The sequence below is a fragment of the Genypterus blacodes genome, unplaced genomic scaffold, assembly GCF_046128005.1.
Source record: "Genypterus blacodes isolate CSIRO-AG114 ecotype Tasmania unplaced genomic scaffold, CSIRO-AGI_Gbla_v1 ptg000055l_1, whole genome shotgun sequence".
NCBI lineage: Eukaryota > Metazoa > Chordata > Actinopteri > Ophidiiformes > Ophidiidae > Genypterus > Genypterus blacodes.
In genome coordinates this window covers 7,137,703-7,163,920 of record NW_027466867.1, presented here as the reverse complement: position 1 = coordinate 7,163,920, position 26,218 = coordinate 7,137,703, and the positions used below count along the sequence as shown (strand labels likewise).

The 26,218-nt window shown below is 44.8% G+C and overlaps 1 protein-coding gene across 1 annotated transcript; it reads right to left on the bottom strand.

The window, feature by feature from the left end:
* Positions 1 to 25,780, bottom strand: grin2cb (glutamate receptor, ionotropic, N-methyl D-aspartate 2Cb). The gene is made up of 15 exons (XM_076152070.1): positions 25,441 to 25,780; positions 24,421 to 24,509; positions 17,183 to 17,248; positions 16,529 to 16,717; positions 16,102 to 16,442; positions 15,176 to 15,290; positions 12,989 to 13,200; positions 10,225 to 10,393; positions 8,932 to 9,085; positions 8,516 to 8,641; positions 7,525 to 7,754; positions 5,535 to 5,695; positions 5,153 to 5,340; positions 3,897 to 4,129; positions 1 to 1,607 (listed from the first exon to the last, which is right to left on the bottom strand). Exons 1-15 carry the CDS (start codon positions 25,778 to 25,780, stop codon positions 57 to 59), a joined length of 4,164 nt encoding a protein of 1,387 aa, XP_076008185.1. The 3' UTR covers positions 1 to 56.
* Positions 25,781 to 26,218: the final 438 nt, after the last annotated feature.

Here is a 26,218-nt window from a genome sequence, read left to right as displayed (position 1 = left end):
TATAACTCCACTGGTGTCCATCTTTTGAGCTCCTTTTGATTTCATTGTGGGACCCATCAGACCTCAGACTCCAGACTAGACACTCGTCTCCATGGACGAAGTACACAGGGGCTGCCCACTGGCTGGCCCACTGCTCCCTGACCTAGCTGGACCTCGGATCCAGTCTGGGACCCTTGATAGACCCTGCACGACCCATACACACTGTCCTGGTACAGCATGGCCCGCTGACTCCCACATTGCCCACCACCACAAGTCAGCAGCTGACAGACTGGACTGGGGCTGGGGTGGCTACTGGAAGCCTGAGTATGGTGCTGCATGTCCATGGGGCCATGATACAGGGGCAGTCCAGGATATGAGTTTAAGTAGTGGGTGTACTGTCTACTGAGCAAACTGGTAGCTCGCCGTACAGCTCCCCGCCCTAACCCACAATCATTTCCTACTGCTTCTCCATATGTTGGTAGGTGGGTGGAATGGGAGTAACGCAGCCTCTGACCCTTACGCCCACAAGGCCTCCTTTGGTCCTGCCTGATATGGAGGTAGGCCTGGTTCCGTGGGAGGCACAGGTTGTTTCGAAGGTGGGCAGGGTTGTAGGCCTTAGCAGCTGTGGTTGGGGTAAGAATGCATGGGAATAGGTTGGGGAGGGTGGAGGGTGACTGGCTAGATGCGGAAAGGGATGACTGGGATTCGTCAAGCTGACGGATCTGCTCACTACCCCAGGTGGCTTTAAGGAAAGACGGGCGGCGGTGTCTGCGTCTCCCTTTGAGCATGAGATCTTCCGGGGGCCAGGAGCTGTAGCTCTCTGTGCCAGGACAGATCACTTCCCCAGCGTAGAGGCTGTCAATGTTTGGGGTTGAGACATGGTTGTCCAAGAGATGGTGAACTTTCAGTTCAGTCAAACATACAGGAGTTTTGTCAGTCTTTTCTTGCTCCCTGTGCTTTCTAGTCTCCAGGTCCTCGTACTGGAAACTCTTGGACCTCCTTTTCCTTCGGGAAAAGCCCTCTGGGTTTTGAGGGGACACAGAGGAGACAGGGTGAGAGGTGAAGATGTCTGGCAGCTCACTATATGGGATGAAGGACGAACGAGGATGTGTGTCTACATAAAGTCTTCCAGTGGTCTGGTAGTGATGAGGGTGCTGATGAGGGAGGGGTTCACCCATGGCCAGATGGGGGCTGCTTAGACTGGACACAGGAAGTGGCCGGTCATACAAACAGGAGGCTGAGCGAGCGGGGAGGGTGTATCGCAGAGGAGTGGGTTTGGTCACACTCCTCTGCTGTTTAAGAGCGGTTACAGCAGTCAGAGGTGAGGTAAGGGAGCACTGGGGGAAGGTGGAGTGGTTCTCTGTGACATAGGCGAATGCCCCTGGCATGGTGTCCGCGGCGACTGCAGGTATTCGTAAAGGCAGGCTGCTGCCATGCCGACTCAACTTTTCTATCGTCTTTGCAGCGTTGTCCAGGGAGCTCTCAACGTTGGCAGTAGAAACCAGATCCTTGGCAGTCCGAAGCATCTTCAACATGTTGGCTTGAGCATAGTTGGATGTCAGGTCAGGCTTGGCCAGGTTAGATGAATGTCCAGGGTCCTCCACTCCATTGAAACAACTGTAAATACCCTGAGAGAGAATTAAAAAGAGAATTAAAAAGATTAGACAGAAGAAGACAATGGAATGAAAAAAGAGGTGGAACATTAATTGAACTCAACAGATTATTTATAATTAAACAAATAGTTTGCCATAGAGATGCAAATTTTCAACAATTTCCTTAATCGATTGTTGGACCGTCTTAACAATGGTGACAATTGTGTCGCAGTGTAATATTCATGTTGGCAAAGGATCCCTGAATGAGCTGCCCAAGTCAGGCCTTATTAAATTCCCCAGTGTTTTGAAACGGCACAATCAGCTTTGCTTTATGGACATGTTTTAGAAGCCTGGTATGCGTCCAGGCATTCATAGACAGATGTTGATCTTTTGAAGCAGAATAAATCCTACATGTAATAATCGAGGTAAATAATCCAATGTAATGAAAAACATGCTTGTTTTCGCAGTCAAGTACATATTTTTGACAAATTACACTCAGGCTCAGTACACGTGAGAGACCTCCTATGTGGGTTTGATTGAAATATACTTTAACTAGTCCGAGGCTTGATGATGTGACACTGTATCCCATCACAGTAAGCTGCCAATTCACCATGTTTCTGAGCCCACAGAGCAAAGAGATGGGGGAGGAGTGGGGAGAGATCATGATAGCATGCATAATTACGTAATTTTCTAGTTAATTCGTAACTAGTTAATTTCATACAACAATTAATCAATAATTAATATTTACATCCCTAGTTGGCCATAAATTGTTTAACCTTGAATCAATTTAGTGGTCCTTTAGAGAAAATACCAGAGACAAGATTTCAACCAGTTTTTACATCCCAAAGCGACAATTTTCCTCATCGTAAACAAAGCGGGCAGTTGAATGAAAAACTGATTTCATTTATATCCAATTTAATCATGAAGGCTTGATTTTGTCACAGATTCATTACACTTTCTCCCGGGGTTCAAAGAATGGCAATGGGAGGATCAGCCCAACACACACACACACACACTCTGAAAGTCCTCTGCAAATCATCTTTTAACACAAACAGTCAAATCCTATGATTGCTGTCGGCTTACAGCACCCTGAAAGAGCCAAATTTAATTTGGCCCTTGGGGTGCCCCATTACAGATTAATGATCAGATATTCATTTAGCTGCTAATCTGATTAAAACCCACATATACACTGGCGTAATGACACAGCAGGGGAGAAAGACATTTCCTGGTCATACTTTCAGCAACACCTTTTCAGAGGAGAACAAGCCAATAGAACCTCCAAATCAAACATATTCTTAACAAACAGAAGGAGAGAAGAAGAGCACATATGTGCACTTGAAAGCGTTTATCTTGCATGTCTGGGCAATGGCTAGCTGGATTTAGTCAATCGACCACAATGTTTTGTTTACCCTGCCTCAACGACAAAACTGGAAACGGTTGTTAAATGAGCTCCAGTATGTGTGGCTCATTCTCAGAAATTATTTCACCTAATAGCAACCTATAAATTTGATGACGCAAATGTGCTGAATGGAGGCTTGTGTGTATGTCCAGTCACTCCAAGGTTAATTCCAGATTCCTGCAACCCTTGGTATCCATTCATTCTTTCTTGGCATTGAACAAGTATTGCTACGGTGCCCTTTGTTTTCACAGTATTTTCACATTTGTATAGTAATAATTCCATACAAATGTAAGAATGGTACAGTATGTCATAGCAATTTTACAAGAAGGCAATTGCAACATGACCCATCATCAGCTGGAGGCATGAAGCTGGCACTGCTAAGTTACCAGATTCCAAACATAGGCATCAGCGTACTCTGCAGTGGTAAGCTGAAAATTCGCCAAGCAAAGTTACATGCTGAATGATCTACAACATTGGCACAGTTCTCTTTTTACTTCTCTCCCACCTATTCATTAATGCAGCACCATTTCAAATAATATTTTAACCCTCCACTTCTACAATGTAATTACGCACAAATCCCCATTAATTTGCACAAATGTATCAGTGCTCAAGTACCTCTTCATGTAAAACAGCTCATTAGATCTAATTTAGGAATTAACAACAAACCATTTGAGTCAAAACAATTAGCCGGCCAATTTTTTCAATCACTCAACCAAGCTGTTTCTCAGATAATCCAATCATCAGCCAACCAGCCAATCAGTTACTTAACCAAATAATCAATGCTTGCGTCACTCTCTCAATCCTTTCTCGATCTCATTTCAATACACGAAGCCATCAGCTATCAAATCAAACAAGGACTCATAAACAACACAACCCATACATAAAAAACTCATCAACCAGCTGCATATTTTAGGTTCTAATCTCACCCTGCTGATGCCCAAGAGGAAGTCGAGCTTGTGAGACTTGTGGAGGGAATGTCGTAGTTTCCAGTAGAGCAGGTGTTCCCAGGCAAAGACAAGCAGGCTGAGGCCCATGGCCACCAGCAGCATGTAGAAAACACCTGCCATGTTATCGATGTCCAGTTTGCTGCTCATCACCTCATTCTTCTCGTTTTGGCAGATGCCTGACAACCACACTGTCTCCAAGCGTTGGGTGTCTCCTGGCGGGTGATGGGAGTAGAGGAAAGAGGTTTTGGACAGGAAGAGAAAGTGTGTGAGATGAGAAGAGAGACAAAAAGAGACAAACTGTGAGCAACATTATATAAAAAACATTACATAACTAATAATCTATTTTCATCATGCATGTTTTTCTTACACTTTGGTAGTGTAATTTACCATATCAACATTGGGATTCCAGGTTCATTCTTAAACATACAGACCTGGTTAAGTGAACAGGAAATATCTCCCAAAATGCTCCAAGTGATAACAAATAACAATGTCTCTGACCTAGTTTTTATGCAGTTTCCCCGAAAGTCATTAACGCACTTTAAATGGGGCTAGAGTTACCTTGAATTATGACCTTAAGCTGACAAGTGGCATCATCGTTTCTCATTTCTTTTTCAGACACTGACATATTATTTAGTCAGGAATGTCAGTGGATTGACACGTCTGGCATTCCCACTTGTAATTACTGCTTTGATGTTGACATGAACTCAAATTAGAAACTGGGAAATTCTTGAACTTGAATGCGGTGTAAATACGGCATCAAACACATTCCAATTAGCCATCATTTCCACACAAACAACACCTCCAGGACTCCGGACAGGTGGCAGAAAATCCTGCAAGGTCCCGGGCTGTGTAACACCCTGTGGCCTCAAGGGAGTACCTCATATTTTATCACTGTGTTTCCGTATGTTAACCATGAACATACTGCATATTTCTAACACTATCATGAGAAGCTCAGACTGGGGTCAGTGTGTGGGGGGTCCTGTCAGGCTCTGCAAGAAGGGGGGATATTAACGCCATGTGTAGGCATATGAGTGTGAAATGGAGATAATCATATCCCTCACACTTCCTGCTGTTCTGGAGGATATTAACTCTTCCCTGTAAGCCCCGTTCCCTGCTGATACCACACACACTGTACTGGACTGAGTCCAATTCCGCGGTCCACATGGTGTGCGCGTGTGTTGACAGAAGTAAACAGATAAAGCGCAGAACAGCGTGATGGCATGTGTGCAACCCACCGTCTCCCAGGAACTGCAGGAGTGCCAGGTCAATAGGACGTTTCCAGTGGGACTCCTTCTGCAGAGCGATGCCGTACCCTGTGGTGGCGAACACCTTTCCGCTACCGATAGTCACCAGTTTGCAGCCCTCGTCCTTCCCGGCCATGTAGTTTAACACAGCAGCGTCATAGATGAAGGCATCTAACTTCCTGCATGAAAACAGATGTAAATTAAGCTACGTTAGATAGCATTTTCTTCCACATCTAAAAATACATCCATTGTTGCAGAAACAAATACACCATCCAATCCCTTCTGTGATACATAAATTATGACGATAGTTCATCCAAAGTAACCTTTTAGCTAATTATTAATTCATTTGTTACATTAAAAAGTGACGCTTTACCCGGTTTTGAGGCTGTCTAGGGCTTCCTCCACCCCCTTCTGGTTGTATTTCATCATATGGGTGTGCATGTCAGGGTAGTTGCTGCGGATGTTCCTCTCTGTGCTCCCGTTTGGGACGGTCCCGAAGCGAAAAGGAGGGTAATGCTCTTGTGGTTTCTGAAACTTTAGGAAGTTAGAGGACAAGATGAAAGAAACAGGGAAGAGAGATGAGGAATGGGTGTGGAAAAGGTGGAGCAGAAAGAGGTGGAGAGAGGGTTGATGGATAACGGTTGGAGAGGAGATGAGGGAGAGAAGATGGAAGGAAAGGAATAAGAGGGTGGATAGAGAGAAAGGAGAAAGAGGAGAAGGTGGGAGGAGAGAGAGACTGAGTCGAGTGAGAGCGGAGAAGATAGTCAGAAGACGATGAAGAGCGGATATAATGAGGTGAGGAGAAAGGGAGCAGAAGAGGGCATGAATGATGAGGAGATGGAGGAGAGAGATGAAAGAAAGATGAGTGTAGAAAAAAAATGAATGAGTGAAAAGGAAAAGGGGGGTTGATGGGGCAGATACAAAGGAAGGGAGAAGGATGAAATGAGATAACAAAAAAGGCGTGAGAGAAAAGCAGGAAGATGGCGAACCGACAAAGATGGGAGATGGGAAAGCAAAATAAGTGAAAGAGAAAGTATGATCAGAGTGAAGAAGTTGGAAATAGAGGCAAAAAGAGAAGGGACTACTCAGTTAAATGTGGTCTGATTTAGATTATTTCCAAAGTGATGTAATCTGAGGCTGAGCTCTGCTGCTGAAGTGTAATGGATTAAATCTGATATTGCTCAACACATTTATTTAACCATTTCATTGCCCATAGATGATCCTAACCCAGTCTGTGTCCAGCAAGTTTACATTTTGACAGCAACACATGACAGCGTTGGAATGTGTCTTTTAGACCTCAATTAGACTGTAAAAAGAAAAGCTCTGTTAATCTCGGTTACAGCATTGACCTTCTGAGCTGAGCGCCCACGAATGGGCCAATCAAAACGTGTGCGTGGGTCTGTGTGTGTATATGTATGCGTGTGTGTGTGTGTGTGTGTGTTTGTACTGTAGTTTAGCTGCTGCATGTCTCTCTTATGATCAATTGTTCATTTAAAAAAGAAAAAGGCCCACGCAACCAAGACGGATTAGAGATAAAACCTGAGAGATAGCGGGACTTCAGCCTATGACCTAAATCTACCTAATCCTCTTTCATATTATGGTATCAATATTAGGGTGTGACTAAGGGTCGACTCTGCAGTGTAATTTATATAAGTCCTGTATGATGCATCTGCAAAAAGTTAATATATTCAACGTAGTTAATGCAGCTATAGATCACTGAGGGGGCTTAGTTGATCCCTGCCTGGGAGTTGTTTTTGCTATGTGAAGAATGAAGTGCTGTCTTGTAAAGCTCCTCTGAGGCACTGCATCCAGGTTGGGTGTGTGTGTGTGTGTGTGTGTGTGTGTGGATCTGTCTATGTGCAGGCAGGCACAAAGTGGTAGAGAAAGTGCGTGGGTATTGTTGGCTTCTCTGGCTCAACCTTTTTTTATTTATTTCTTTTTGCTGCTGACATTTCGCAATCTTGTGTTAACAGTGTGAGTGAGACGAGCAATGAAGACGACCCGGCGGGGGCCAGGGGGGGAGTTATTGATGGACAGACACAAACACTGGCAGGATGAGTCCAGACACAGACACCATCTGTATTGACAGAAGGCTGTAAATTGATCAGTCATTCATGCTACTGGGCACCCTGCTGATAAGAAAAGGACAGTGGTGCTTGCTACAAAGTACTTTGATTTGACTTCATGTTTGAGGTTTTGCCAGTCTTTTGTCCCTCGTCCATTTATGTACCGCTCAATACACAGTGCGGAGCAGTGCTAAGATGTCATCATTTCACTCTTTTTTTCATGTCTGAGTGGACAAGAGCACCGATTATTACGCTCCTAATCATACTGAGGTTAATTCAGTGTATTCAGTCTCTTACCTTCTTGTCAGACAGTCCAGACACTGTGTCAATATATTGTTCCTGGATCATGAAGGCGGCCAGATTGGCAGTGTAAGAGGCCAGGAAGATGACGGCAAAGAAGGCCCAGACCAGGACCATGATCTTACTAGTTGTTCCTTTAGGGTTTTCAATGGGGACAGAGTTGTTGAAGACGATTCCCCACAGAAGCCAAACTGACTTCCCTATAGTGAAGGTAGGACCGCCAGGATCTGAGGAAAGGGATGTTTGAAGTGGTCAGACCTTTATTTAGTCCTTCATTCAGTGCAGACACAAGACTAGACCTTCGTAGGAAGAGAGGAAACGTTCCTTCCCCTTCCATCATTCGCCAATTTGTAAGCTTGATGGCCTACATCATATACTTCTGTTGCTTCTAACACGTTTTTTCATCAAGGAAGAAATGTCGTTAACCGTGCAAGTAACCTGAAGCCATCTCATGCCCGTCTGCAAAGTTTCAAACAGAATCATTTTACAGCCGCGGCCCGTTTCCATCACTCTCTGCCATTGTTGCTCATGTGCAACAACAGAAGCTGCCAGCGCCATCAATCACGGTTCGATTAGCGTAGCGACGAATGCTAATTAAAACAGGAAAATGACCTTTCAGACCTGGAGACGAGGCACGCTCTGTCAGCACCGCATTCCGGGATTGATTAGCCCTCACCCCAAAATCCTGTTAAGGAACTGTTAACAATGTGCGAGTAGAGTGCGGACAGAGGTGGAAAGGGCTGAGCATGAGCTTACAGTGAAACACAAAGCGGCGTGACTCAACTTCAGGTCACGGGAGCGCCGACTTAGAACTACAGTAACTATGAATAACCAGGTATTTCTATCATGCTATGGTCTGAAAATAAAAGATGCCACCAAAAAATTTCTTCCAGTTGCGATCCTGAAGTGATAATTTCTTTTACAAACAACCTCTTCACTTCTACCTGTGATGTTGAAATGGTGACATTGAGTCGTGCAACTAACTCACCCTTGGCACTGACCAAGCTGCGGTTGTAGCCAACTGGACTGAAGTATTCGAACACAAAGACCGTCACTGCCACCACGGTCAGGCACATTACGAACATCATGACCCAAACTGCTGGGCTGTAAGGCTCTAGAGGAGAACACGCAGAGGGAGAACACGGATTAGAATAAATCATGTTTTCTTTTTTTTTTTTTTACAGAAGGTGGGCGGTCATGTGTGGTGGGAGGAGAGAGCTTTGAATGGATGTTTTGAAGAATGGATTTGTGTGTGTGTGTGTGTGTGTGTGTGTATGTGAGGGGATTTAGTTGTAGTCTGTCTGTTTCTGGAATACACACACACACACAGCACAGGTATGAGTGGATTGACCTTGCGCAATCAAATATAAGATGGTGGAGAGGAATGCAATTGTTTTTCCTCACCAAGGAAGGCAGATGGGGAAACTGTCCCGTTGCTGCGAGCTACCATGACGCTGATGCCCGTCTCAACAAACGGCACGGAGAAATCAATGATTTCAGATCGCTCCTCATTGATAGTGAGAGACCCGATGGCCATGTCGGCTCGTCTGTAGAAGACCTGAGGGAGGGAAGACGGGAGGGAAAGTGGGAGCGCTGCAGAGCCGCAGTGTTTGCAGAGGCAGGCAGTGAATATCCTTCCCTGTGTTTGTCATGCATTAGTGCCAGACTGTATGTATTTTATCAAAAAACCTGTTTCCCAATGTCCCAAAGAACTGATTGGCACAATTTTCTTTGAACAAGAAAGTAAATATTGAATTTCCCGAGCAATGCTTTTGAAAATGGAAGTCACAATGTCTCATAATGGCTACAGAGAGGGAAAGAGTGAAATGTTTGTCTGTAGCTATTTGTGCATTCAGAAAGAATGGGACGTGATTGGAGTTCAAAGCCGAGTTCTTCCTCTGTTGCTTTTCTGATGAGCCTCTTGAGGAAAAATGGTGTTTGTGGTTTGAAAAACATTCTGTCCGCAAGCAGAGGTCTCCAGACGCCGACACGCAGGCGAGAACACTCCTCTGTGCACACACAAGTGGAGGTGGTTTAGCGTACGTGAGAAAGTGTGCGTATGATCTACATGTGTACGAATGTCCTCACACTACTGACCCAGTTACCAAACCATCCCCATGCTGGTGAGCACCGAGCACACTGTGGCATCAAGGCAAACTAACTGCAGTGTATTTAATAGAAAAGAAAACACAGAGCTGTCGCCACTGATCTATTTTTATCCCCTACATCTGCTGATAATGTGTTACAAGCAGAGTGCATAATGGATCACTTATGTTTATTACAGGCTATAAAGGCTTGTATGATTGGATTGGCCGGCCTGTTATATTCACTGGTCCAGGGTATCCTGATGAAAATGACTGTTTACGACCTCGTGAAATGGTTTCACTTTCTGTCCCTAAGGCCAGAATGAATTAAGTAAAATTAATTAGATCGACCCAGCTCCCTCTTCATTGAACTCATGATTTAAAGCAAAAAGGCAGTGTTTCTTGCTTAATTTAAGGTGATAGTAAACCACCTTTAGCAACTGTTTTTGTTTAGTCAACACTTAAAGACATTCAGAGCACTTCCATGAACACATTTACTCTCTCTTTTATGCATTTTTAACACTTCTGTGTAGAGGGCTGGCCAGTAAAACATTGTGCTGCATTTTATCCAGAGGGACTCAGCCTTCTTTAAATAACTCTCTCGTAACCTCACCTCTCCAATCATGCCGTTCCAAGTCCCGCGGACCAGTTTGCCGTGTTTCCCGTTGGTGACCAGGTAGAGGTCGTAGGAGAACTTGATGGTGCGGGACAGCTTCTTCAGTATGTCGATGCAGAAGCCCTTACAGCACAGCTTTGTGTAAGACTCCGAGTGGCCGGTAAAACTGCGAGGAGAGAGGGGAGAAAAAGCTTTGTTTGTTCGGTCTGAATAGTTGTATCGTCTACTACAGCATAGTGAAGGACGGGCGATACCTGGCTCATTAGTTGAAATCGATCTCTGTTAAATGGTTGTCTTTCAGGCAGAATGAGGAGCCATCTAAAAATTAAAAGTGCATGGGTGCACACGGACACACACAGGGCCACTCTGACAGATCCCAGACGAGACGGCTGAGTTGCTGTGATGGCCTCTAATCTGCGGCTATTAAGGCGTGTAGTGTACGAGTGAAGAGGAGCGCACAAATACTCTGTTTGGCCTCCGTACTTAATGGGGTGTAGGAACGGAGAAGGACAGGAAAAGTAAGACACAAGTGAAAAGAAAAACAAAGAATACAAGTAAATGGACAGCCACCAAAAAGAGGTGGACAGGTAGAGAGACGGTATCGGTCAAAAGCAGAGGTATTAAAAAGTAAGTAGGCAGACTTTGTAAAACATTTAGGGACATATATTGAATAATGAATTGCTCCTTGTCTCCGTCTTTCTTCATATCCAGCTGCCAAAGAGCAGATTAGGAATCATGGGGTGTGCGTGTGTGTGCTTGTGTGTGTGTGTGTGTGTGTGTGAGATTGAAATAGCCACAGTGAGTCAGCAAATCAGGTCGAGAAGTCTGTGAATGGATAAATAAGCGGGAAATTAGACAAAAACCGAAGCAGTTAATTAAGATGCCAGTCAATTGCTTTCCCTGCTGCAGGCATCGATTTCTCTACAAATCTGACTATTTGAAGTTGTCAACAGCTCCGATATGCAGTTTATTAATGGCTGCAGATTGAATGGAGCTGGCCACCTGTCACCATTATACACACACACTCCACACACATGCCCAAACACAAACACACCGTCTCCCTCTCTCCCTCCCACACCTCCACCGCCAGCCAACACACAAACGTCCGAAAAATGGATCAACAACAGCTGTGTGGCACGGTGTGTTCTTCAAAATGCCCAGAAACTAGTGCAGCGTGGAGGGAAGCACCATGAGGGAGTTGGACCAGAGAGAGGGAGACTCAGCTGAATCCTTAAGACAGGAAACGCGACGAGACAAGGCCTGACAGGACATTGGCTCCAGCATGAGGAAGTAGAGCAAGAGTGAAGGAGGACTGATTGAAGAAGAAGAGGAGGAGGAGGAGGAGAAGCTTTTAAAGTGCAATCACGGGTTTATCAGTGTTGTGTAGTGAAGTAATGACATGATTTTTGAGACCAGTTCTATTATCAATATTTTTCAAAATGTTTTAGATTCCGGATATTTTACAAAGTAAGAGCAGAAATGAAATGAATAGAATCAAAAATGGAAATTCAAATTGGATACCAACTATAATCGGAATTAGAAACACAACAAAACATTATTCCATTTCAATTGGAAAGGAAATGAAGGTCCAAAAGTCCAAAGTACACAATATGCAGCTTATAAATATGATTTACTTTTGAATGTTTTGGCTTATCTGCCAACATGTAGGTGTTTGAAATGAGCCAATATTGGAAAGTGGATTTCCTCCCCTTTGTCAGAAGAGGAATGAAGGTGCTGGATGCTCATTGCTCTGGAAAAAAAAAAGCTGTCATCTGTCAAAGAAAGAATTCTAATGAAAACTCAACAACATTATAGGACGATAAGCATCTGCTCCACGGGGAACCTCCTCCTTGTTTCTCTTCTTCATTCCATGTTTTGCTGCTCTCCCTGCACATGCGAGACGGAGCCAGTGAGAGAGAAACTGTGAAAGATGGCGCGATTGGGTAAAGATTGTCCCGTGCTATGACAGATGTCCCCGTGTTGGACAGATAAATCTTCCTTACTGGCAATCAATGTGCCATCGCTCCCAACAACAGCCGCCACATCTCTCTCTCTCTCTCTAATTAATGTGCCGTCCATTGGAAGCGTCGCAATCTGCATAACCAATACACAGACATACACACTGTAGACACACTGATGTTTTCTTCTACTCATGTACTGTATGTAAATGCGGTGGATAAAATATTCAAAATACACTTCAGTACAATGCAACAAAGACAGGACTTACTGGAGACTGAATGTACACGGTATTGTTATCGCTCAGTTGTGATTTTAGCGCCCTTTACGAATGTTTATCACAGATTTGAAATTAGAATGGTTGTGAAATAGATACACAGCAGAAACGATGAAGCTGAGCAGAGTGCTGCCGCTTTCTTCAAGCAGTTCAGTAGTAAAATCTAAGACAGGCTACAAGTTATGTCATCGTTGTGTATAGTCTGTGGATGTCTGAGTGCAAGGAAGGCATTGAGTATTCCTCACGTGTGCCGCTTGTAACAGTCGGAGGTAATAGCTGTTTAATGGCTATTTTCTGCCATGCTGTGATCTGTGTGTGACACTGGAGGTGTGTTGTGAATGTGCAAAGACATTCAGCACAGACAATTACTCTGTTAAATGAAGTGTGGAGATTTGCCCTCCTATCTCGGCTCAACGTCTACTCATAGCGGAATTAAGGCAGAAAATATATACTGTATATTTGGAGAGAGCGAAAGAGAGAGAGGGTAGGCATGTGTTGGCTGATGTGTGTGCGAGTGTGTGTGTATACCTTTCAGTGTTATTGGACTGGCGCCTGCAGGGTACGGTGTTGCGGACGCAGGTGCCGGTGCCTGGGTCCACATTTTCCACCATGACAAAGGGATGCTCCTCCAAAGTAGCCACTGTCAGGTGGCGGTCATCAGACACCTGTTCCAGGTAGCTGCCATAACGAGGCCAGACCGGGTAGCGAACCTGAAGGATCCCGCGAGCATATGTACCCACCTAGACAGGGAGGGAGGGAGGGAGGGAGGGAGTGAGGGGATATGGGAGACAGAGAATTGCCCGAGTGAAGACATGTAGCACCGTGCACCTGTCTGCCCCACGTGTCTCGTCATGCTCAGGATGAATGATTTCTCTTTTAGAAAAGAAAATGAGAACGTGCTGAACTGCAGGAAATGACGAGAAGATGAAAGATTAGCGCAGTTCATTAATGCATACTGAGGAGACTGAGCAGGCTTTGAATAAGGCATTGATGCGGGGGGGAGGGGGCATTTTAACCTGAAACAAAGCAAACCACCAAATTATTGAAACATCCTGCTTGTTTTCTTTTTGTCGACTGATTATTGAATTATTGATACAACTGTTTTAAAATGGAACCAGTTCAAGCGATCAGCCTAGATGTGTCATGCTGTTTATGTGCGGGCCATTACAGTGTTTACAATAGAGTGAGTAGACTTGTTTCAAGATAACTGGTTTTGATTGTCATTAGGAATAGGTAAGGTATTCAGTCGGAGTTGTCTAAACAATTCAGAAGAAAAGTGTGTGTGTGTGTGTGTGTGTGTGTGTGGTTAGCACATCAATGCCTCCAAAGAAAGATGGTTTTGCTTGTTTCAGATGTAGAAAAATCCTAAAACTGTGATACATTTTTGATTGAGTTCTTTGATGCAGACGCTCTTTGAAAACGCCTTGGAAACAGTGAACTAGTGTTTTTTTTTTTTTTTTACTATTTTATTAAGAGTCTTTGCTTGGCTCTTTAATCTGACATTGAGGGGAAAATCATTTGCAGGGTTGCAGAGAAGTGCAGCTGACCTCTGGGTTCAAGGTTCAAAGTTCTCAACGACAAATCCTTGAAATGTATTGTAATGCTCCTTCGTCAGTGCTATTAAAAGGTTTGGGGGAAAGTGAAATGGATTAAGGAGAGCAGAACTAGGACCTTTTCACCCACCCTCTCACCCAGCACCCTTCAGACAGCGATAAGGGACAACAGCATGTTAAGCTGTCAGGGAGTCACAGTGGCGAGGAGGGACTTGAAAAGAGCATGCCACACCACAAGCTGTCGCCATAATGGATGAGCTACATGACACAAGCAGGAGTGGAGGGGGGCATAGAGGGAGGAGGAGGATATAAGGAGAGATGGAGGCAAAAGTGTGTGTGTGTGTCTATTTAAAGTGGTGTGTTTGTCCTGTCGATAGTGTGTGTAGACAACAAGAGAGCAGTGCACAGCCCACAGTGTCTTTACACCACAGCTGAACATAAGGACATTGTAAATGGACACAGACCCCACTTCAGCCCATGTTCACACACACACACACACACACACACACACACACACACACACACACACGCACACACACACCTTCCACAAAGCAGGCAGGAGGTGACATTGATGAAGTAGGTTGGTCTTTCCAGAGCAGAAATAAATGAGTTCAACTGTAGCTGTGAGATTACGCTCAGGTCTCTCTGTTTAGTAGATTTTTTTCAATACAACCGTGGACCATAGAAGTGTGTGTGTGTGTGTGTGTGTGTGTGTGTGTGCGTGTGTGCGTGCGTGTGCGCGTGCGCGTGTGTGTGTGTGTGTGTGTGTGCGTGTGTGTGCTTGTTCCCATGTGAGTGTGTGTAAAGGGAAAGTAAAAAAAAGTTGAGGAAATGTCAAGGCGAGCGAAACAGAAGGATAGAGAGGAGGAGAATGTTCCAACAGAAATTCACAGACAACAAACAGCACCATTTTGTTTGTTTTTGTACATTTTAATCTAAGCCTCAACGCCATACATTCATCTCAGTCTCCACTAGATTTTAGAATTGTACTTTTAATCTAAATTCATCTCATGGCTGTAGTTATGTTGCAGATTAAAAAGCCCTTTAAATTAAACCTGCTGAACAGTGAAATATACTGTTTTGTAAAAATGTGAGGCGTCATTTGTCTTGTGCCAGCGGTTGTGTTGTGTGTTCGTAAAATTCCGATGCTGGTGCCCAGTACCTTGTCCCAGAGTCTCTCTCGGTCCAGTGCTACGATGACCATTGAGGGGTGGGAGAGGAAGCCTTGGCTATTGAAGGACAGATCTTTTCTTTCCCACGTCACATTCATCATGTGCCTGCAACCCACGTAGACATTCATGCAATTAAAGAAAATGATACACAATCATCAAACTTCTCATTTACATCTAAGCATTTTTGAATTTGCACACTTGTACACACACACACACACACTTACAGCGAGCACCTCCTAATTAAACCTAAAGCTCCCTTGAGATGACTTAATCTAAGGTGGGAGGGTTGCAGCAGCTCATTAGGGGCTGATGGAGTTAGCTGATTGGTGGAGGTTCAGGTTTTTCCTCCAGAGACATTGGGCTGTCTGTTAAAGGATTCAACCATGACAGACTGGGATCTGAATAATGAATCCGGGGCAATTTACATTTCCAACCACCAGTGACAGGGTCAAAGTAGTCGTTCTGGTGAGCTCGCATGAAAAGTGTGTGTATTCATGAGCTCCCTTTCTATGGTCCGTATGAAGGCAATTATCTATATCAATGCTCTCCTTCTCGGTCCTATTTGTAACTTTTACCCTGGACTTTAACTTCAGTCTCTGCTTCAACCGAATTTGTGCTTTTTTTTTTCTACCACTCTTATAACAAATACCATCTCATCATCGGTCAATCAACTACTGACAACAGCCATATTTAGGTGACATGAACATACGTCCTGTCCCAACAATCCTGCACAATTAAGTGGCATTTGGCCCGTAGGTTCATTACAGCAATGATGAATAATGGCAGAGCTTCATGGCAGCAATCAGCCAGTCAGCACGATTGTCACTGTGAATGTTGATGGTGATCCAGATGCTTCTGGCGCGCAACTTTGAAGTGCTTTCTAGTTACTGTGATTTGTCTGTATATGTAGGAATACCTGAACAGAGTGATGTTTTCTGAGTGTTTTGCCGGCTTGTTGCAGTCACCGTGTCCCTCGGGAACAAACCCGTGCTGCTTCTTGAAGCTCTCTGCCCCTTTGGCTACAATGGCGACACCCTCCCTCACCCTCTGCCGCAAGCTCTTTCTCCACTGATCCGTAATCACGCCAATCACACCGACAGGAAAGCCCATAGGCGGCGGACTCTCTGGGTTGCCCACAGCCAGGCTGGGGAGGATCCAGATGTAGCCCGGCCCCTGCAGGCCCACTTCAGCCGCCTGATGGAACAAGTACTGGGCTTCCTCATGGGAGCAGTACACCAACAGTACCTGAGAGTCCACCTGCAGGGAGCAACAACTACCTGTCAGTGGAAACCTGTAGCACAGAGAGGCAACAAAGCCACAACTACATGTCTTTGGAGTCCTACCTGCTGCAGCATGCGTTTGGTTCTCACATTACTTGACCCAACAGACATTTCTAGAGACAGGATATCCTGTAGTTTCCACAGGAAGTAGGAGGTGTCTGTGTAGGAATTAACTATTTCCACAAACGTGTCGTATCCCGGCAGAAAGCTGGTGATCACCGTGAACTCGCCCCAGTCGTACTCCTCCATAAGCTGAAACATGGACCAAAGGAAAACACTTTGTTACTTCGTAGAGTAATTGACTACGAGGATAGGAAGCCTGAGAACTCGCTTTTTAAATCCTACATTTCCTACATATTCCACAGATTGATTTGTCTCGCAGTTTGGACAATTAGGGAAGGACGATCACACACTTTATCACGTAACTGATATTATCCTGTAACCTTGCGAAACGTCAGAGATGTCCCGACCTTCTAATCCGATGGCAATTTGTCCACTCCATCATGACTCAATCTGTGTTAATCTTGGGGATTCCTCCTTCGATTGTGGTCACGATGTCCATGCATCGTGTTAATCAGCCTCATTATCCTCTAACGTGGTCCCAGATTAAGTTGTCAATCATAGGCTTTAACCTAAATCCGGATATCTAGAAATACTTGCTACTCTTTCTTGAATTAATTCTACCAGTTGACTTTGACGGACGTGGTGTAGTCGTACCTTAAACATGCAGACTATCTGCTGCTCCAGAGAGGCTCCCATCTGCAGGAAAGAGGATCCTTCAGCCTGTGAAAGGAAGCAAAGTTACTGATCCTGCTAAGGAAATTCTTTCATTGGCTGCAGGTTGAATGATGTGACAGCACCTCAGAAGCTTATACGGATTCAGAGTTTTGCTTGAGCAGACAGAACGGATGTTTGCTGTCACAGGAATTTTGAAACAGAGTCTTGCCATTTGAGGGAAGTCTCCATATCAACGTGCTGTGTTTATTCCATTACATGTTCCTTCAAAGATCTAGAAAAAATGGGCCGATTTTCAATTCCAGACTGACAAGCATGGTTTCATGGGTGCTTTGCTCGACATTGCAACATCATCCAGGTGATGAATGTGTTGCAGTTTTTTCTAGCACCCATTTTACTAGCAGATTTAACATTGCTGTACACATAAGACATTTCACCATTGCTTTGGTAATGCACGATTTCTCCTCTTGGGACTTCAATCAACATTACTGTCTCGCAAAAATGTATTGCCGTTATGAAAGGGTTCGTATCCAACAAGGTGTGCGGAGAAAAATGGCAAAGGACAAAGCGGTCAAAGACGGTGCTTGTAATATGTAGGCCAATGGCAAATTTGCTTCATCAACTCTGAATAATTATCCACAATTGCCCACAAAAGCTGAAAAATGCTGTCCGTAACAAATTACCTGTAGTAGCAGTTTCTTACATTTCAGACAGTAAACTTGACAGTAGAAACATCATGGATGATAAATTTAAACCACTAACACTCAAGTGATTGGGAGTGATGGCAGTGCAGCTGTTCAAGCTTCTTCTGTTCCCCTGTAAGCAAGGATGATGCAGGTGCGGAGCGAACGGCTACCGTGAACATTCATCTTAAATCATGCGCCATAATAAACGATCTGATTTTATGGCGGAGCTTCAGGAAATTCTGTTTTAATCTAATGGTAAGTGTTTTTGAACAGCAAGCACTCGCTCTTGCTGCTCTCTTTCTGTCAGGAAGGGGCGGGTCCCGAGCTGCATATTTGTGCGTCTGTCTTAGCATACATTTGCATACCTCTTCTGTGTGTGTCTGCCTTGTGACAAATAAGATGGAGAGTTTTTAAAGCTCAGTGAACCCATGTCCTTCAAATGACATTCTGAGTAAACTTTGAAATGAGCAGAGGCCGCTTGAAGAGGAATAGATTTAGGGGGTGTAGAATAAAAGGGAAAACAACATATTTGTGCAATTCTACTAATCTAATATGAAAAGGCAATGGTATTATATGTTATGTATCTACATTATGGTTCAGTGGAACTCACGAAGGCTCCTCTGCAGTTTCAGACCGTTACATTGTGAGCCCAGTATAACACAGTTTAACAGGTGTTCCACAGGAGGAGGTGGGGGTTAACTACCTCTGTGCAATGCTCATTCCTTTATTCCCCCCTATCACACAAGTGCCCTCGTCACCCCCCCTCGTCATCCTCTGAAGTTCAAACCAATGACCTTTCGGTCACATGTATGCAGAAAGAGGGACATTAAGTCATACGTGAGCGAGTGGGGTGCAAAGAAATTTAGACAGAGCCGACGGTGTTAAACTGTCAAGTGCCATTTGGGACCAGGTCTCAGATCTTCTCAGTCTGTTCTCGTCCGATAGTTGGCAACTGTCATCTCTCCTTCCTTTACCCCCTTGCCTCTTCCACAGCTCAGAGGCTCTGCGAAGCCCCAGAGACCTGAGAGCCAGAGGAATACCACCGGAATATCGCTGCTAGACTCTTGTCTCCTTCTCTCAATTTCCCAGCTTCATCTCTGTCTGGCACTGTGAGCCTCACCTCCGGATGCTTGAAACACGCGACCACTGGCTGGGCTGCACACCAGAATAGCTATTAAAAAAACAGCATGTGGCCATGTCAGTCTGTCACTGAATAAATAAAAAGGCTGTCCGACAGAGGTGGAAGGTAACTTTACTTCATGTGCTCAAATACTGACCTAAAGTCGAATTTTGAGAAACTTCTACTTTACTTTTTCCATTTCCATTTTGTGCTGCATTATATTTCTACTTTGCTACATTTTAGAGGGATATATTTACATTGCAAACAATTCAATTACAATAACATTACAATTGGCTTTTGCTGGATACTCGAATACATGTTTTGAAAATACTTCCCTCACATTGCTGAAGCAAATAATACAGGGCTTCTGAATTTGATATTGGTTTTGGCATTTCAATGAGCACGACAGAAGGGATTTGCGAGATGAATCCGTTCAGGAAGTTTTCATTAAAATCCAATCGCTTGTCTGAGCTATCAAACAAACAAATAATGTGTCGACCCCCTTGAGCCAATTAGCGCGTGGTGTCACTACCCAATTAGCACTGTCTTGGATAGTAAAAACAAACTCACAGAAGAACATATTGAAAGACATCCACATCATCCTCAAAGCAAAATTAAGCCGGGATTAAAGCAATCCACATTCTTCTTTCTTTCTGCTTTCTTTCTCTATCACACACATGAATACAGAGTTCACCTCCCGCCCCCCTCCCTTCCTAACCGTCTTGTGCATACCACCTTGGCAGTGTGGCTGTCACACACAGACATAATTAGCAGTCCAACTGCAGGAGCGTATGGTAATGTGACAGGAAGACGGTGGACACGGTGGTTGCTCACGCGCTCCTCTCCCCCCGCGGGAAGAACCACGCACCTCCCCTCAATGGAAAGACTGGTGCCGGTCAAGCAGTAAAGCGGGTCCCGCACAGACACACCCACCCGTTGTCACTATGTAAACACAGACGTATATAGCACGCGTGTCGTTCCCATGACTATTCTCTGTGCATTCAGTGAGCTGGAGGGGAAGAGATACAGCGATGCGCAGGCACAACCCTGACAATATCCTGAACCAGATGTTCTGGTTTATAACCCTCTCAGGATTTCCAAAGTAAGGTCATAGAGAGATGCCTTAATCTCTACTATGGGACTGCAGACTGTATATTGTTAGTTACAGCAAGAGTCTCTCCGTGTGGGCCTGAGATTAGTGACAGGGTAACCAAAGGTTCAGTCGCCTACAAGATTAACTGACATGAAATCGCATTATATTAAATAGAAGCAATCACTTTTGCTCTTTTGTCATTATTGTGGTAAGATATAGTGTGTAGCTCAAACATTAACAGAAGTTGCTTCTAATCCGAATAATATCACAAACTGGTGATCCACGTAGCCGTTTGGTTGATTATGGCAAAGAACGTTGATGCAAATGTGGAATGAAAGTACATTTTCTTATCTTCAGAGCTTAAATAGAATAATGAGGTGCTTGTACTTGAGCAGAAGACTGTTACTTTGCCCATTTAGCTGTTAAATTCAAGCTCAGAAGATGTTTGTGTTGGCCGGTTAAGTACCTATCCTGGACTTTTATCAGCTTTTTGTGCACTCACTGTTTATCATTCCAGTAGTTTCTTTACAAATACTTAAAAAAGAGAAATAGAAGGTTGTTGAAGATAGACGACGGACCCGATACCTCTAGTTTTCCTTTTCAATACTGATGCTTCAACACACACTTCATACGACATTATACTTTCATTCTTACACATGGTAAAATCTTCACAACTTACCATATTAATTTCACTGATGCAGAATTTTCAATGGAGGTCTTCTACTTAAAATAGAGCATTTCTGCATTGTGGTGGTGTTTGAGTATTTCTCCCACCGCTGCATGACCTCAATAATATGCAGGCAGAAGTGTGAACCTAATGAATATTTAACCTGGGGGGACTGCCTGAGAGCCCCTGGACGGCTCGCCAACCAGTTCATCGGTTTGAGTCGACTCGGGTAGAATACAATTTCCCTTTTGACTCTATTCTCAATGCCACGGCATTTGCAGTTGAATAACCGCATCCACCAAAGGAATAAATGTAAATATAATCCTGGTCATGCCACTCTGAGGTGACTTCGGCATTATTGTGGCATCTGGTAATGCTAAAGTTTGATTCCGAGTATAAGAACCCAGAGGTTGTAGAGGACGGGCAGGCGTACAGAAGGACAGAGGGGAGGGTGCGCAGTGAAAGCAGGTCAGCCTGGTCACCGAGCGAAACCCAAACACAAGCAGCAGCGTGATTCATGGAGAGGGCGGTCTGGCTCGTTGCATCACTCCGGTCCCAACCCCATAACAACAAGCGCAGTGCCGACCTTAGGTTTCAGCCAATATTAGGGCTGTAAACTTTCAGAACAAAAGCTTTTCCCGGGCAGCCACCGATGATGATAAACAACGTTAGATATTACAAAGATTAACTTGAGAGAAAACAATCTGAAGAACCATGTAGACACAGCAAGGCTCTTCAGTTCCCAACATGTGATGCTGTTGATGTTGTGTGCTCTGGATTTAATCGTTCTCCTTCTCTACAGCCAATATTACACATTGCTCACCCAACTCATCATCAACATAAAAGATTTCCCCCCGCTCCCTATGGCGTCTGGGCGATCAAACATTCAGCTTGTATTTAAGAAAGTGCTTTAATTGTATTTCCCTCTAATATTTGCAGTCAAATTAGACCCCAGCCATAATGAAAAATGTGTACTAAAACCCAAGGCAGTGTTATTATTGGACAAATTGTCAATCGTAAATGCGAGTTTTACAAAAGCAATTATGTTTAGTTTTGACTGTGTGTGTAACTAGTCAGAGATTGTAAATAACGCCCGACAGAGTTTTGATTATTTCTGTCGCAGCCTCGTGGGGGTAAGAATCCCTCCCCTCCCCTTCCCCGCCCCCTTCTTTCCCACTTTTCCTGCTCCACTATTCCCCTGACTCGACATCTGGATGCAGCACCCTCTAATGATCACCCAGCACACTGCAATGAGTCAGAGCCAGCCAGCTAACAGACACACACACACACACAAAGCACACACTCGCAAAGCACACTCAACCTCTGCTTTCCAAACCCCCGGAGAGACGCACGTCACGGTGTTTGTCTCTTTTCCACGCAGGTCCTATTGAGCCGTCTTTACGTCTCTTCTCACCCTTTTTTTCTCCTCCTTCCCCGTCCCTCGCTGACGCTTTCTCATTTCCTCCTCGTCTCCATTGCGTGATATACAGTACGCATCAATCTGACAAAACACACTTCCTCTCCTCCCCTCAATCTTTTCATCTTTGTCTCATTCCCTCCTTCCTTGTTGTTTGCAATGAAGAGATCACTGAGACAGGAACCATAAATAGGCGGCCCGGGCGGGTTTGCTGCTTCTTTTTCAACCCCGCCATCAAAGATACTCATCATCATCAGCCTATTGATAATCAAGGACTATTGAGGCCTTTTATCCCTTAATAGAAATGTGTATGCACATGTATGTCTTCTCCATCCAATCCACCTGTCCCATTGTGTCACACACCCCAAGCTTTTTTTCTTTGCTTATGAACAAAGGAGTCTAGAAGAGGGGGGAAAAAAAGAGACCAAAGGGGTGCAAGAGGAGGAAGAGGAGGGCTGAACGAGGCAGAGGAGAGAGCTTTATAGCCGGTACATTTAAATGCATGTTAAAACCTTGATTACACTCAGACTTAGGCCTTGAATCTTTTTTTTATTTTGTCAACCTACCTATACGTCTTACTTGCCTTCACTCAATATAGGAAAGGGTCAAATATTATGATAAATAATCAAACCGCAGTCCAATCTGTATGTTTACAAATGATTCCTTAACTTTCTAATAATTCCACACTGTCCCTTAATCTTGTGGGTTTTTAGGTGCAGCTTAGATGGGGGTTGAAAATGGAAAAGGAAAAAAAAGGGTAGACAGGGAATGGTTAGAATTTGGTGGTTGAGTGACAACGACTGTGGGGTGCCTCAGCCCCCTAAAAGGTCTAATTAACAGTTTAATGGGGCCCTGCAGTTCAGAGAGAGCACGCCCGGCCCCAGTGAGATGAGTCAGGGCCTCTCACTCCCGGCCAGAACCACAGGATTCAAGCAGGACTGAACAGACCCCGAAAAGAAAGGGGGGCTGAGGCAACTCTGAGGAGATTTAAAGAGCAATTTAAAGAGAAAGGCAGACAAGCTGAGTAGTGAACGGAGAGAAGAAGAAGCAAAAAAGAGGACAGTGGGAGAACAATTGCAAAGAAAGAACGAGAGAGGAGAGGAGACAGATGGAAAATAAGAATAACTATTACACTTGTGAAAAAAGAATCTGTGAGATGTTAACAGTAAAACACTGCCTTCAGGCTGCTGTCAGCCCAGCGTCATCTAAGCATCTTTCTCCTCACTCCCTCTCTCCCTCTCTGTGTCTCCTACTCACTCGCTCTGTCAGCCCTTCCCATCACAATGCTGCGAATCAATCACCCCCCTACTGCTACAAATACCTCAGTTTAAGACCTACCTAGGACGTGACATCTACATGTACCTCTGATTAACAAGCAGCCGGTAAACACGCGTTAGGATTTACAAATGTTGCCTGAGGGTGCGATCCACCGCTCGCAGCGATCCAGCGTCTCTCCTGGATGCTTGTCGTGCAGCCTTGGTGTGGGAATGCACCCGTTCGACTGTGTGTGATGTGTGCGCACGTTTCGTCTGTGAGGGTGTTCATTTGCATGTGTGTTTGTATGTGTGAGAGAAGGAGGGATAAAACGAGAGTTTGCTTCTATAAATACAAGGTGTTAATGATGGCAGTTAAACAAGTAAAGTGAAAGAGGGAGATGAGTGGAAAGGACGGCGCTTGAGTAGAAGAAGCAATGGAGGCTCAAGCTTTGCCTTCCCATCTACTTTTGAGCAGTAAATGCCTCCATCAGTCTCCTCATTACAATCGAGCCAAACAGCATGGTGCCCTCCATTTCCTGCATCAATGACATACAGAGATACGTGCTAAATCATAGCAGGAAGAACCTGCTGCTCCTCAAGTGCACAGGGATGATTGATTGGCGCCGAGATGGCCCGTAGCACTTCTCTCTTCTCTCGCAAAGTTTCTCTTCTCGCCAAACTCTGACTTCCGAGGCAGGGGATCAGAGGAGCTGATGAGGGTCGGCGGTTTGCAGTCATCACTGACATTCGCACAGCTAAATTGGTCGTATGTAAATATTTGCATGCTGCGAGTCGCTTACCAGAGAGCTCCAGCAGTCTGACCTACTTAAGTAGTTTTAAGGTGAATGAAGAGTTATGGCTAAAACAGCAGGCTGTGAAGGGTTGCTGCTGCTCATTACAGAGATTATATGTTTGGAGGTTATAGGTTCAGTTTGTGAGTAATGGTACCGCCACACCCCTGGGTTTTTGATTAGACTGTACCTTATACGGGATGACGACTGCAGAACCGCCGCTGATGCCTACGATGGGCAGAGCTGTCTGAGTGGAGAGGAAGTCCAGAATCTGTGCCACTTCTGCCACCTGAGGAGCGCGCACACACACACACACACACACACACACACACACACACACACACACACACACACACACACACAGGCAAGGCTGGAAATGACTGCGGGCGTAAAATATGTTTCTAACATAATATGTAAAGTAATAGCGCAACACCATTTAAAGGTGGTAAAGTTATTCAGCCCAGAACTCAGTTAGTTGAAATTCTGAAGGTCGAATCAAATTATCCTCTCATGTAAAATTCATGATGCATTTTGCCAAAAAACGCCCCATTTGTGATTCTTCTGAAAGAATTAGATTTGAACAACAATATCATAAACATATCCCAAATGATGAATAACAACTAACACTAAATTCACAGCCTTTTAATATTGGAAATGAAACAGAAATGAAAAGAGGAATTCAAGTAAGGAAACGTTTTTACAAAGTATCCACTATTTGTTCCCAGTGAAGGACATCTATCAGATTTATATTTGATGAGCTGTGCCGGCCTGATGTAGCCACACTTTTTGTATTAGATTATATTAAGGAGGCATTTAAGATGGACCCGACATTTGGGATGTTAATTGTTTAAATTTTCATGACTTCAAAGTCAGAAAGTGTAATTTAACTTCACATATTCCCTCAGACATCCCTTCTTTAGCGGCTGGTCAGAACGCTTACTCGCTGATTTGTGATTTATGACTTGGCGTGTCACTTCTTTTCCATTCCCAATCAGAGATCATAGCAACATAATAACCCAATTTGAGCAAAGACAGCACACGCCTGGCATCTCAATAAGCACAGATGTGACTTTCCTCCCACTTGTGCAGCCTCATTTTGTGATTTAAGACGACAGGACATCTGCATTTTTATGTGATAAAAATGTTGCCTGGTGCTGCTTTAGGAAACACAGGGGCGACATTTTCCCTCAGGGGAGTTTTACCTGAGCGCCAGCACCCGAGCCCACGTCGTCCTCAAACACCACACCGTGCAGCCTCTCTGTTGCCATGGTGTCGCACAGCCGTGTCAGCAGGTCTCGGGGGTTGGTGTCGTTGACGAGCACGGTCACGGGGCTGACCACCACGGGCAGGTCCACAAAGTTCTCCCCGCTCAGGCGACCCCTGACCTCATTCTGGTAGCTAGAGCCGCTGAACACCACCGCCACGTTAATGGACGGGTGGAGAAGGAGGGGCCGGGCCTGTAGAGGGACCGGGCAGGAGATGAGGAGGACGAGGAGGAAGAAGAGTGGCGGCCACGGGGAGGGAGGAGGATGTCCCTGAGGAACGGCCATGTTGGCACCCTACTGCCTGGGAGGGAGAAGGAGAGGAACGAGAGCCACAGTCAAACATACCGGCTGCATAATTTGACATAATGCCTCATAATCCATCAGAACATAACCATCCCTCACTTCTCCCTCTCTGACCCCTTTGTATGACAGTATTAGCCCTGTATTTAAATTCTTGCGTTGTGTGTGTGTGCACCAGTGTGCCCACATGTAATCCCACATAATCCAGCCCCCAGTGTCATGTCGGTAATCACCCCTCCATCTCCACACACCGCTGAAACAGTGCTACACACACATACACCCAGAGTATTCTAGCAGGATGCCAAAACTGTTCCCGAGGTCCTTGGCCCTTGTTGGGATTAAATTACATTTCTTTAGCCAGCTTCTACTGGCACGGTGCAGTGACACTGGCCTTGGAATACAGAAAAGCACTGAAAATGCCCG